The sequence below is a fragment of the Buteo buteo genome, chromosome 6 (assembly GCF_964188355.1).
Source record: "Buteo buteo chromosome 6, bButBut1.hap1.1, whole genome shotgun sequence".
Lineage (NCBI taxonomy): Eukaryota > Metazoa > Chordata > Aves > Accipitriformes > Accipitridae > Buteo > Buteo buteo.
In genome coordinates, this window is record NC_134176.1 from 1550736 (window position 1) to 1564440 (window position 13705).

Below are 13705 nucleotides of genomic sequence, written 5' to 3' on the forward strand. Positions count from 1 at the left end.
TGGAGAACACAAGAAACCTTTTTAAGGATTTCAGTACAGCTCTTGATCTCACGTGGACATGGTTGGGTTGGCAGTGACGGCCGCCAGTGCAGAACTTGAATACAGATGGGCATTGGCGGGTGGAGGGAAACGCATCAGTACCGTCATGCCTGCGGCAGTGAGAAGCAGAACTGCAGGCTGGTACCCCTCGTAGCATGCTAAGGAAGATGCCTGGGTCACTCTAGTTGCTGGCATTGCCAGAGTTATGTCACCTCGGTCCTGCCTATCAATCCCTTTAATTAAATGCAGGGTTAGTTCCCTGGAATTTGTGGAATATGTAGTAAAAGCACATAGATGAAAAGACTTGTGTCTTTTTAGGTATTTTGATTTTAGGGGTGTTTGGAAAAGCAGAAATGATCCTTTAAAGGATTCCTGAAGTAATTAGTGGTGGTTTTGTTTTGTTTTGTTTTTTAACCAAAACTAAAATGTGTTAAGAATGTTTTGCAGGCATAAAAATGCTCTGTTTCTGTTGTCTCCAATTGTAACATTAAAATGTGTTACATGACTTCTAGATTTCTTGTGTTTTAACTAGTATTTTACTATTTTCACTTAGTTGACCTATGACTTAATTTGGCTTTTAATGCTGAATTACTTAGTATTCAGTTGTTCATATTTGAAAGACTTAAAACTAAAAAATAATTTTTCAAGCTGAGCTTATCAACCTGGGTTTATCTGTAGATGAAAGCCTTTGCATGTGAAAGATGAGTAGAGCCTGAGCATCTTTGTTGAAATGCTCAGATTTCTGTAGGTAAAAATGCTCATACTGTATGCCTAAAACCAGTCTGAGGGACTCTGAAAATGTAACTATTTGAGAATCCTGTAGTACACAGGAAAAACTATTTCTAATTTTATTTTTAATACTTGATTTTTTTCCTTTTGCATGGCCAGCATTTGATGATAAGGGGACTTCTAACGTTAGCATAGTTGGCCAACGTTTGAACTGTGGCAATGGATGTGGAGATTATGAGGACAAGAAGCAAGAAGTGTCATGTACTATTTTTCAAAGTCAAAATACGGAACTCCAAAGAAATTTTAAGCATTCAAAAGGTTTGTGAGTCTGCTGTTCATCTGAGCTCTCATTTGTGGCAAAAACTGAAGCTGTGTGTATAGCCTTTTGTAAAACGGGTTTTATAGAAAATACGTTTCAAGGTGTTTAGCTTGGGTTCCTCTTTTCTAGTCTTTATACTTATGCTAACAAGTTTGGTTTTTTTCTGACATTGACTAAAATTAGACTGCCAATTAAATTAAAATTAAAAGTCAAGTGATAGTTCATAGCATGTAAAAAGGACCAAATTGTTATATATCTCAGTCTGAATAAATGAACAGCTTTAAAAGTTTGGTTTTAAATTACTTTGTTGTTCATTGGTGAAATTAAGGAACTTAAACCATTATACTTCACATTTCAGTTTTAACTGTGTCATATTAATGCATCCTAGGAGCTACTGTTCCCTACATCAGACTTGTTGTGTGTACGGTACAGATGTATTTTCCAACTATAAGCTCGTTAGAATAGAGCAGCAACTTTTGTTTTTTTCTGAACATCAGAAGTAAAATGTGGAAGTCAGTTTAAGGAGCAGATGGTTTCACTGTCTCTTGCTCAGATCTCCCCCAGAGTGGCTGAAATAGATATCAAGTAATCATGTTTTAGTGACAAATAGAAAATTAAATAGACATTGAATAATGAAGAAGATCTTTGTCCCAATAAGAGACTTTGTTTTCTTCATCTCTTGCTTCAACCTTAAACATGGACAGTTTTGGTCTATTTCTCAAGGTTTTCTAGAACTGGTGGAGTGCTATTTTGTGTGAAACATTTAAAGCTGAGCAATGGAAGTTTATAACCAGATTTGTAAATCCTTGGGTTTTGGGTTTTTTTTTGTTGTTGTTAACACCTGCTTATCACGTGATACCTGTGAAATGGAAGTTTGTAAGTTTTTTGGGCTAGAAGCTGAGGTTAGGACAGAAGGTCTTAATTTGGGGGTAGGTTCCAAAGACGATCCAGTATTTGATGCCCATTCAGTTATGTTCTAAGAGAGAATTGCTCATGAAGCCTCAAGTTTATATTCAGGAAAATCCCCAAAGACCAATTTTGACAGTTCTCGAATGTTAAAACTTGGAACATTCAGAAGCCAATGATTGTGGGAGGACAAAATAACACTTTCAAGAGAAACCTTTTCACTTGGTATTTCTTCTCATAAAGGATAAAAAAAGAGAGCTCCAAAATTAAAACTATGTAATCAGGTAATTTGTAAAGTAAAGCAGCATCTGTCATACTCTTAACTGTGATTATTTTTGGCAAACTAAAGATTGAGATGAGGGCAGAAAATGTTAACAGTGCTGTCAAGAGTCCCAAACTGTTGAGGTGCTGCAGCTTGCTTGGTAGAGGGCATTTCATAGCAGCTGTAGATGTAGACAGAGGGCTGTCAGTTCACCAGTCTTTCTCAACTGAGATGGTTCAGTAGTCCACTGGCTTGATTTGTGCACTTTCTAGTAGGTAATCAGGCTTTGCTAAATCATCTTCTCTGCTTAGAAATTTCAGATTATTCAGGTTAAATAGCAAAAGCAAATGGTGCCCTTTTGTCACAAACTATCATTTTTATTTGCAACTAGTGTAGGCAATATGGAAGTACATAATATATGTTATCCACTTTGGTGAAGAATTTGAGGGACTGCTAATTTATATGGGAAACAGCATAAAGTGCTGCTTGGGGTATTTTAGCAAATTCTGTTTTGATTCAATTATGCTGAATTATGTAAGAAACAGATCTATACTTCTGCTAAGTGAGTTAGAAACTTCTGGTTTTTTTCAGTGGGATCAGTTGATTTAAAAATCCTCTTACAAACATTGGTTTTCTTTATGATCTTTTCGCAGAAATTTTGTTTGCTCTATGCTTTCCGTGATTTTGAGGATATTGGTATTTAATAAATTCTGTTAATGTCAGTAACTTGAAAATATACTGATTCATAAAAGTGATAAATTCAGATGTCAGTGTATGATGACATTTTAGAAGAATAAAATATGTATCAGAGCGTAAACTACATGATCTACATTGTGTGTTTTTTTATTTTTTTAAGGTCTTACAGAGTCAACATCTAGTTTTCCACAGATGAACAATCTAGATTTCACTTCACCAAGTGTCCTGTCTGAAGATGCAGTTGTAATTGTTGGTAAAGGTATTACAAAAGCAAAATTATCTCCTATATCTCATCATGTTATTAAAATGAGAGAATACGTACCTTCATAGAGTGGGAAAAGAAAAAGTAGATTCTGTACAACATTTTAGATTGTGAATAAAAAGAATTATGCTTGAAAGTTTTGCAGTTACTGGATATGCTATTCCATTCCAGGAACAAAGAATGACAGCAAATTATGAAGGTTAGGTCTTGGTTCTAGGCCAGTGTGCACACATGTGCATGCATCCATCCTACTTGGCAGAATAAAGTAAGAGTACTTTTGGGTGGAAAGTGGTACTGATAGTGTAACAGCAATGTTTTTATCTTCTTGAATTACTTTTGGTTTACTGAGTTCTGCTGAACAGAATGGTTATTTTGGTGAGGGCACAACATGATATGCCTTTCAGGTGTTTTTGGAAGTCCTCCTTCTGCACAAACACACAGCCAGTCCCTAACATGTGTAGTGAATGGAGATGACCAAGCTGTCAAAGAGGAGACTGAGCCATCATCAGGGATCTCTGGGAGAAGCATCCAGCAGAACAGTGCTTCTCATTTCCATGTTGAAAATGTAGAAGAGGTAAGAATTTCAGAACTTTTTTATTGTCGCGCTACCTGGTTTTGTATGTATGAATACAGCTAGAGACAGTTTTGCAGTCTCTATGTTACGGTAAATGAGTTTGATTAAAATAGCCTATAGCCATCAAGCTGCTTCTCCCTGCTTTTTCTTTTTGGTTCCACCTGGATATTTTATAATGGCAAATTGCTGTGTCAGAAGCTTCCCACCTAACTCAGAAGTCTCTGGGAGAAGGGCTGCAGGAGGGAGTGGAGCTGGAAAATGTCCTCCTCCTCTCCAGCTCCCACAGCACATAGAAATATGGAAGGAGGAATTGCCTGGGTTTGATCACATCTTGTTTTTTTGATGGATGTATGAATCTAGCTCCCTTCATAAGTTTTTTAAAAAACACTCTCTGATTATCTGTCCCATAATACAGTTTCATGAGGAGTGGTGCTGCTTTTTTAAATATTATTTACATCTGTTATAACATGGAGCAAGATTTATCTGAATGAAGTGTGATACAAAGTTTTAAAAATTATAAATGAAAATCACAAGTCTTTCTGAAAGCATTTAAAATAACATTTTAAGATTACTAAAACTTTAAGTTAATGATAAACAGTGTCTTAATTTTCTGATTTCCACTGAAGAGATGAATACTTGGAGGGATCAAATTCAAAGGAGCAAATGGAGGAATGTATTAAATGTTACTAAGTTTCATGATGAGGTGTAAGCGTCTTAAACATATAAAAGAGTAGCGTTAGATCGCACTGTTAAAGACCACTGCTTACAAAAAATCTGTGTGCTTAAATGTAAGTGAGTTAGCCCACTGAGAAGTGAGTGTATTTGTTAGTTAAAATTCTAGGAAACTACACAATGCTGCCAAGGAATAGAAGACCTTTTCTTGTAGACCTTAGTTCTCTAACTATTCAGATATTTTAGAGTAAGTGATTGTTTCCCTTAAATGTTTAAGCCTGGAATGTTGCTTCTTTTTGCCAGTAGGACTGCTTATCATGCAGAAAGAACACATTCAGCTATTTTCAGGATTGGATTTAATATTTAAGTGAATTATTTCCTTTTGCTCTGTAGAATAATGGTGAAAATAGTAATTTTCCATGCTTACCTTAGACAATAACAAGAACTGGGTAATAAGTTATTGGGTAACTTGTACATTATATTATACTGAATACCATAATGGGTGCATTAATTTTTTGCAGATAGAAGTAGCCATGTCAAAATCTGCCCAGGATAAGATAAGGCAGAAGAAAAAAGAAGAAAAACAACACAATCATAAAGAACATCAGGAAGTCAAAGACCTGGAAGGAAAGGAAGAAAACCCTTGGGAAAGACTTAAACTGAATGTACCAGAGAAAATGACAACAGAAAGTGAGGATTGGTGTTTGTCTTAAATGAATAATATACCGTTAAATGCTGCTGAAATGAAAATTAAAATTCTGTGATAATTACCAAAAATGACTGTTTAGTGTGACATGAGGTATTACTAGAATTAATTTTACACTGCAGTTTACTCTGTAGTCAGTTGTCAGTCTTCTAATGCAAATGGCTTATGGGAAATATTTGAAAGACTGTAGTTAAGAAAAATTTCAAAAGACAAATTAGGACTCAAAATACTAGTTTTTTCCTTTTTTCTGATTTGTTGTTGTTGTAGTTTGGACATTTCCTTCTATTTTCTAGAGTTAAATCTCTGTGGGGATGTATTAACATCATCAAGAAATTTATCTTTGTCATTAGAGAACGTGGCCTTGAATCCTTCATTAAAAAGAACATCCAGTTTGAAGAAGACAAAATATTCAGCTTTGCTAGATTCTGGTAAGCTGTTACAGTAAACTAAAGACTGTTAAAATATTGGGTATATGGAGTGCGACAGTTCCAAAATACAATCAGGTTTAAAATGATTTATTTGTATAATGGAGAGTCCTGAGGTGCTCTCGAAGATTAGTACTTTGGGGTTGGTCGTGAAGGGGATTTGAATTCATCATTGCTCCCTTGAAACATTTTTCATCTATTTGTTAGGAAGACGTTTGGAACATGAGAGGGTTTTTTTATTTGCTCAGCAACTTAAATGTTGTAATGTATTTATGGCAAACTGACTCCCTTCTGTCTGCAAGAAAAACATTTCTGGGTACATTTTGTCACTGAGATGCCTTTAAAATATGCAGTAGAAATCTTTTCAGAATAGAAGCTCGTACTGATGATGGTCACAGGTCTTCAGAATTTCTCAAGTGGCTCTTTAAGTTTTACTATATTGTGTCTTAGCACACTCTGTTTTAGCACATTGTGCATCTGTTTTTACACTAAACAACCCGCTACATTTGTGTTTGCAACTTTTTAAAGTGGTGGTTGTTTGCAAAAAAATCCATTCACACGAATGAAATGCTGAATGATTGAGGATGTAACTGGGAAAGCTGTCTTTTTGAAAACCTGGTCCCTTAGTAGCAGCAGTCTATACCTCAACCTTTTTATATTTCATTCCTTTGAGTGCATTAGTTTCTTCAGATTATGCTAATTATTTCTTATGCTTCACGACTTTGCAGATGAAATTTCTCTTGGGGTGCGAGGACGCTATAAAGACCAGACCCCATCAGTCACTCATAGCCCAGAAATAATGGACCCATCAGAACTGCAGCCCTTTTCAAAACCAGAAACGGCGCTGACAGAAGCCTTGACACTTTTAGCTGATGATGACTGGTAGGTGTAAACATCTGTCTACAACCTGAATCTAACGTAGAAGGTGTTTATTTCAATAACTTACTTTAAAAAAATAACAGCAAAATGGACATAATATCACAGAGTGAGAAGGATTGCAAGCGATATATGAAAAAAAAGAAAAAAGTTTTTTGCAGTCCAAATCTATATTAAACTGTCACTGTTGTAAATTGAGGCTTAATAGCTAAGCTTTCAGAGACTTTTAGAGATGTCCAAGTTTAAGCAGTGTTCTGGAGAGGGCCCCCACCAATACCTTCTTGTCACTTTCTGTGGAATATAAGGCTTCACTGTGCTCTCACTGGCGAAATGGGGTTACAATGCTGCTGCCTTTTCAACTTGGGGAAGGAAAGTAGTCCTTTAATCACCACTAGTGCAAATTGTGGACAGCACTGTAGGAAAGAATTGAGAGACTGGTGTGCTAAAATAGTCCTACTACCACATTAAAAGAAAGACTCACTTTGAAAGAATTTCCTACATTATACGTCATTGCTTTATTTTACAATCTAATTTGTTTGCTATTTGGTTTCTTAGAATTCTGTGTTTTAATATTTTAATGAAAATTTGCAAATGCTTTGAATTTAAATATTTTTTTACATAGGGAGAAGAAAATTGAAGGTCTGAACTTTGTTAGATGTTTGTCTGCCTATCATGCAACTGTTCTGATTGCGAAGCTACATGAAACAAGTTTGGCTGTGGCTCAAGAGGTTAAATTTTACTATCAGAATATTTCACTGACTATATATGTGTATATGTATTTTATAGCTCTCAGATACACTGAAATGGTATGTTCATCTGTGGTTAGTTTTCCTCTGTTGGACAGTCTTAAAAAGCTGAGTTTGTTGTACAGCAAAGCAGCTCATACTTCAGATACCAACACTTGATCTGATTTGCTAAGAGCCTGAAAAAAATTTAGATTGTAACTTTATAACTTTTTTTATGTGTATGTATTTTAATTCTCACACATTGTGAATCAAGTTAGAAATGTATTTTTCAGTTGCTTTTAATGTTGCTTAAAAATTACAAAGGGAAACATTAAGCTTTGCTTATTTTAAAGTGTATTTTATAAACATTATTCATTGTTTGTTTGGGTTTTTCCTGTGTGCAGGTCAAGAATTTACGCTCAGGTGTTTCTCGAGCTGCTGTGGTCTGTTTAGGGGATTTGTTCACCTACCTGAAAAAGAGCATGGATCAAGAACTAGATAATACAGTAAAAGTCCTTTTGCACAAAGCTGGTGAATCCAACACATTTATAAGGGAAGAGGTAGACAAAGCACTGAAGGCTATGGTTAATAATGTGACTCCAGCACGTGCACTTTGTTCTCTTATAAATGGAGGGCAAAGGTAATTCTTATAAAGACTTTATAAAGAAATAACTTGTGAATAGATTAAATTTATCAAATATAGTCTTTAAAAAAATACCAAGATACAATAGGCAGAAATTTGAAAATATAGTAAGTCAGCTCTGCAAAACTTCTACCCAGGGCAACGTTTGTGGGCATAAAAGTAAAATGTAGCCCCCCTGTTTCTTTCTGTACATTATGTAAAAAATTGGCTGTTGATTTTGGAGCTTGGTATATTTTCTGGTCATTTTGCAACATTTCAGTAATTTTATTTGCTGTTAGTATGGTATTCTTAGGATACTGCTATCTTGCTTTGCTTAGTAAAGCTCACATAGCATTCTTATTTTTCCTTTGCTCTGCAATCAAATGCCTGTCTCTTTCAGTTTTCAGCACTGCTTTTTATTTTGAAAGTTGATTTATAACTTACAATTCTCTAGCTGCAACTATCTTGGTTGATTTCCTATTCTTCTCTAGACTCAGCTGGTTAATAGTCTTTTTGTCTGCATTTTAATTTCCTTTACAGTAGCGGTGGCCATTATTTTCTTGAGTACCTCAAACATGACAAGCCTCCAGTTCTGGTTGCATGGTTTGATTCTGACCTCTAGCTCACCTCAGTCTGTAGGAGAAGTTACATTCCTTTCTTTCACTTTCCCTGTTAAGTATGGTGTTCTTTTTCTTTTATATCCTCATTCACTGTAACAGCAATACTTAATCAAGCCATTAGGCATTCCAGTATGTTAGATATATACCTACTTGTACTTAATCTCTTATCTATCTGTCATCACTTAGATGACATTTAATAGGCTACATTTCTCGTAGCCTATCCCTTCCATTAAATATTTCAGATGCTACTCTATAAATCAATCTTTAGACTTTCTGCACAGCTACGAATCATAAGAGTTAGTCTTGATTCAAAATGTTTTGTTTCCTATTTTGTTTCCTGGGGAGCTGGTTGTTGTGGAGTATATTGATTCTGTTTCCTGAAAGCCAATGAGAACCATACTGCAATTACCTGAACTTTGAACTGAAAGGCAAATATCAGCCTTGGGATTTAAATTATTTATGAATCATGCCTGCATGTGGTTGTTTTTATAAATTTAAGAGCAGCAGGCAGTAACTGCACATTGCTTTAGTTCAGAAGTGATGTAAAGTGGTCTGTTTATGTACTCCCATCTTTTCTTCAGAAATCCTTGGCCAAGCGATACTCATGATCATAATTGGCTATATCTGATCTCCCCGTTTTCAGTGGCAGATTCAAACACACTGACCTATCCTTCTGAGTTGTCTAGACCTATAAAGATTTGACCCCTCCAATTTGTGAACTCGGATACATTTTCAGATATCTAAGACATCAAAATTATCTGAGCTGTGAGTCTGAACACATCATTTGGAGCAGGGACTAATTTCCTCACAGCTAAGAAGACTTCAAAGCAGTGTCTAAATCATGGAGTACAGTATGTTTTTAATGCCTAATGCATTGGTGGGTGGCCTAAATAGCCCTGTGAGTTACAGCTTTTCTAGTATTGGCTGTAACAATGAATACAAGAATTATCTTTCAGAGTGCAAATTTGGGAGAAAAATGACATGTGTCTTCAGTACAAAGTGGAAGGGTTCTGTTTGACACAACTGTGTAATTACAGAAAGGATATCTTTTCTAAATTTGGCTTATACATTGAGTTGCTTGTATGTACCACAACTTACATACTCAAGTTAACAGTTACGGTTTTGCCTACAATTTATAAGCCCTTCTAAAATTCACCTATTTTCTGCTCAACACATTTAAAGCCTACTGTGATCATAAGTATTGATGCTTTCAACCCTGAGTAGATATATATACTGATTCTTCATCAGCTACAAAGCTGGTTTTAACTTTACCAACAAGAATAACTACAAACATTTTTGTTTGCTTTTGTGAGATGCTTCTCTAAAAATACTGGACTACTGCTGTAAACTCACCTCTATGAATAGATGCTTGATCCAAGAGCGTGATTCTAGTACTAGATCTAAAAGTGATTGTATTTCAGAAATTTTAAAATCGTGTTTCTTATCTGAATGAATTGTTTTTAATTCTAAGGTCTTATGTGCATACAAAAAGATTTCCAACACTTTTGCACGAGCAGTGGGCATTTGTGGGGAGTGGGGGCTTATTTGCTTCCACGTAGTGAGGTCTTCAAGCCTCACAGTTCTTGTTTTCCCATCAGTACACGCAGCAGGAGTTAGTCTGTTACTTCTTCCCTTCTCCCAAGCTCCTGAGATGAGTGGCTGCTGTACAGACGTAACTGCAGGTACTGAGCACGAGCCAAAGCTAGTCTTAAACCAGGTAGCTCAGTAGCAAGCAGCTGAGAGGATGGCTGCGTTAGCAGGGAGTTCCGCATGGGATGCTGCCGGATTGATTTTGCAGCCTGGACTGTGTTCTGAGCTGCCACATTTTGCAGTTTAAATAGACCCAGTTAGTTGCCTTTGTGCAAACTGAAGCTGCTTTGGTTGTGCAGTATAATCTAGCGGTAGCTTTACTTCCAGTGAGGCCATGTTAATCTATGGAACCAGACAAATCTAAAATCCTGGTGAAAGGGGAACGTAGTCATTGAGGAAGAATGCTGGATATTCATGTCAAACTGCAAAGCTGGGCAGCTGCTGATGTGGTTCACCAAGTCAATTCTTTTCTTTAGCTCTCTCCTTTAAACCTGCTTTTCCCTATGAATGATGAGCCATACAAATGTCTTATTTACTGTGTGATGAAACTGTCCTCAGAGTAGGATTTTTTAATCCAAAGATAAAAATAAAATTGGAAAAGTTTGAGTTTGCAGAGTTGTGTACTCTGAAAACATGTGGGATCAGCAGGTACAGTGGAATTTATAGAAAAGGTTAGTTTGCTGCATGGGTTTGAAAATTGATTCTAGCTTTTCTCTCATTTTCATCAGCGTAGGTGTTTAATGGCCCCCATTTTGTAGAAAATAGACTTCTGCAAGATTTTTAGAAGTCAATAGAATATTGCTTTATTTAATTTTAAATTGATATACATAGGATGTGTTTCTGAGCATAGGGACTTGTTTTTCATAAAGTTGATGGAAAGAACATGTAGTAATGTGCTTTCTAAAATATTTTACAGTTATTTTAAGGAAAACTAGAAATTAAAATCTAAAAAGAAGAAAATTACTAGTTTTATTAATCCAAAATGTGCAGTTAGAGGTTGAAACTGACTTTAAACAAAAAGAATAAAACTTTTCTTTTTTCATATTTGCATTCTTGTAGTTTGGGATTTTTAAGTGAATGAAATGAAATTTAATCAAATGGGTTTTTCTTCTAAATAAAGTTATTTGTCTTTGCTCCACAAGGTCTTGTCTACACAGCCAGAATAAGTATCTGCATATCAGTAGTATACTAGTTGTAGATTATGCTGAAAGATGAAAAAAGAAAACTTGTATACCGTATTTGGTAGAGCACATAAATACTGCTGTTCAGCTCCTGTGATGAGTTTTTACTAAGCAGCTGTGTTTTCTTTAGCCACCTGCATTCAGCGGTGAGAAGATGCACAGCCCAGCACCTGTCGGACATTGTAGAACGTATGGGACCGGAACGGATACTGTCTGGAACCAAAGCTGTTGCCGATCGGATTTTCCCTGCAATAGCCAGGTTTGCACAGGATAGTTCACAACAAACAAGGTTAGTACGGTTAATAGTTAAGATAAGCACGTTCCAGGTGGCTGAAACCTTTGCATAGCTCAGCGTGTGTTCCTCTGCAGTGACAGAGGATAGAATCATAGAATCATTTAGGCTGGAAAAGACCCTTAAGATCATTGAGTCCAACCGTTAACCTAGCACTGCCAAGGTTGTTAAGATAGTATATGTAACAGGAATTACCAGAATGCCTGCTGCAGCTGTGCCCAGCCCAGCTGCAGGAAGAAGAGGGTCTCAAAGGATATACTCTGCTGGGCACAGACAAGATACAGGGCATGGAGGGAACGCTGGCGCTGGGATCCACACTGTCTGACTGACAAGGCTGGACTATCCTATTTAGAGGCGGCTGAAATGGAAGACCGTTCTCGTTAATTTGCTCAGTTGTTGATTAAATAGTCATTCTTGAGTGTAGTTTCTTTGTGGGAGGATGGAGAGGCGAAGAGGGTGTCTGGTTACACATATAGATAGCAATCTTTCCACACTTAATATTTTGAAATTACACACCTATAACTATCAGCAGAGTTACAAAGCAAATCCGTGTTTACGGATGTACACGTTGTGGTCTGTTGCCCTGCAGGTATTATGGTCGAAAGATGCTCTTCAGTATGATGACTCATCCTGATTTTGATAGAACGCTTGAAAAGTATGTGCCGACCAAGGATTTGCCTTACATTAAGGAATCTGTTAGCAATCTACGTGAAAAGGTGTGTGGAAAAGCTCTTGTTTAACAGCCAAAAAATGTAAACGTGTACTAGTAGCCATTAGGTGTAGATAGTAAACCTACAGGGAATGGGGAGGGGTGTGCATTCAGAGCAAGACAAGTAATCGAGTGACTACAGCATGGCAAGGTACCTACTGCTTGTTAGCTGCCCTGTGAATGCCTTTACTCCTTGCCGATACACTGGATGAAATGTACTTTACTACTATACTTTATATGGCCATTAGACTTGCTTTTGAAGGATCTCCAGCAGTGCAGAACTGTACCAGCCAAGTTAATTAACAATTGCACCTTTGTGCAGGGTTTGGGGGAGATGCCATTAGATACACCCTCAGCAAAGGGAAGACGTTCCCATACTAGTAGTGTTGGACATTCGAGGTCATCATCTACTTCCAGAGATGCTCTCAACATCACTGACAGGTAATGATCTTCAGTGTTTTACCCTGTTAGTAACTTGACCTCTAGGATAATAGCCACACCACAGGAAGAGAGTATGGAAACATTCACAACAGGGTTGTGGAAATTAAACATACCTGAAGGAAAAACTTTACGTGTCCCAGATAAAATAGGGTCCCTTTTAAATAGGGTAATTGGTAATAGTAAAATGTCTTTGTGCATTTTGAAGTTAATTTATTTATGGACTGCTGATGAAAATACACAGAGTACACAAAACACTTGGAATTCACAGTAGATCCATGTCACCATCAGTTAAGATAATGCTGTTCAGGCTCTATAGAAAAAAGGTGCCTAGTGGTAGCTGCAGTACAGAGTATCTATTTGTTCCCTTCCCTGGACACTAAGTATTTAGTTAGAGCCTAAATGGGGATGCTGAAGGTTTTAGATGATACTCTGTCCATTTTTAGTTTTCTGTTTTGTCTTCTAATAGGTTTTCTATTGAACTGAAAAAGAAACCCCCCAAAATTTAAGCCAAGCCAAAAAACTGTCCAAGAATATAGAGTTCATAGGGACTGTGACTGCCTCCAGGTTGAAGAAAGTGTATCTGTTCAGGAACAGCTTTCTTTAATGCACTCTCTACTATTCAAAGTAATAATTAATTCCACATTTGATGGTAAATTTTGCTTTGGCATGTAAAACTACATGTCTGCTTCCTTAGAAGAGGTGCTACTTACTGCATTATGCCAAAGACTCTCTTACCTTTGATTCAGGTACTTTTAGTGGTCTATGGTACACTAGCAGGGCAGAAGATTTTGATGCCACCTTTTGTTCTCACAGAGCTGATAGGTTTGAATTTGAAAATGAAAGAAAGATGCTTATTTCATTCTCCATCAAAGACTTCTGTTCATGAGTTAGGAATGAGTTGGCGACTATCTGGACTGGTCTGTAAATGCAGGATACTTAGCTGGACAGAGAAGTGATTCCACATATTTTCTAATTCTTTCCATGACTGTCTAATAAGATTAGATGCTACAGAAAATTTGTCTCAAAATCCTCTGTGAAGAGTTGTTGAATTTCCACCTC

General features: G+C 36.6%; 1 protein-coding gene across 2 annotated transcripts in view; it reads left to right on the forward strand.

Moving 5' to 3' along the window:
* TOGARAM1 (TOG array regulator of axonemal microtubules 1) overlaps nucleotides 1-13705 on the forward strand; it is a 45751-nt gene that overhangs the window by 26770 nt on the left and 5276 nt on the right. The window contains exons 8-18 of one of the 2 annotated variants that reach the window (XM_075029413.1): nucleotides 928-1086; nucleotides 3112-3210; nucleotides 3618-3787; nucleotides 4981-5149; nucleotides 5459-5593; nucleotides 6319-6472; nucleotides 7089-7194; nucleotides 7596-7831; nucleotides 11335-11493; nucleotides 12086-12212; nucleotides 12528-12646. In XM_075029413.1, coding sequence (XP_074885514.1) covers nucleotides 928-1086; nucleotides 3112-3210; nucleotides 3618-3787; nucleotides 4981-5149; nucleotides 5459-5593; nucleotides 6319-6472; nucleotides 7089-7194; nucleotides 7596-7831; nucleotides 11335-11493; nucleotides 12086-12212; nucleotides 12528-12646 — 1633 coding nt within the window. The remainder of the gene's footprint in view (nucleotides 1-927; nucleotides 1087-3111; nucleotides 3211-3617; nucleotides 3788-4980; nucleotides 5150-5458; nucleotides 5594-6318; nucleotides 6473-7088; nucleotides 7195-7595; nucleotides 7832-11334; nucleotides 11494-12085; nucleotides 12213-12527; nucleotides 12647-13705) is intronic. The other variant, XM_075029414.1, reaches the window with a different exon arrangement.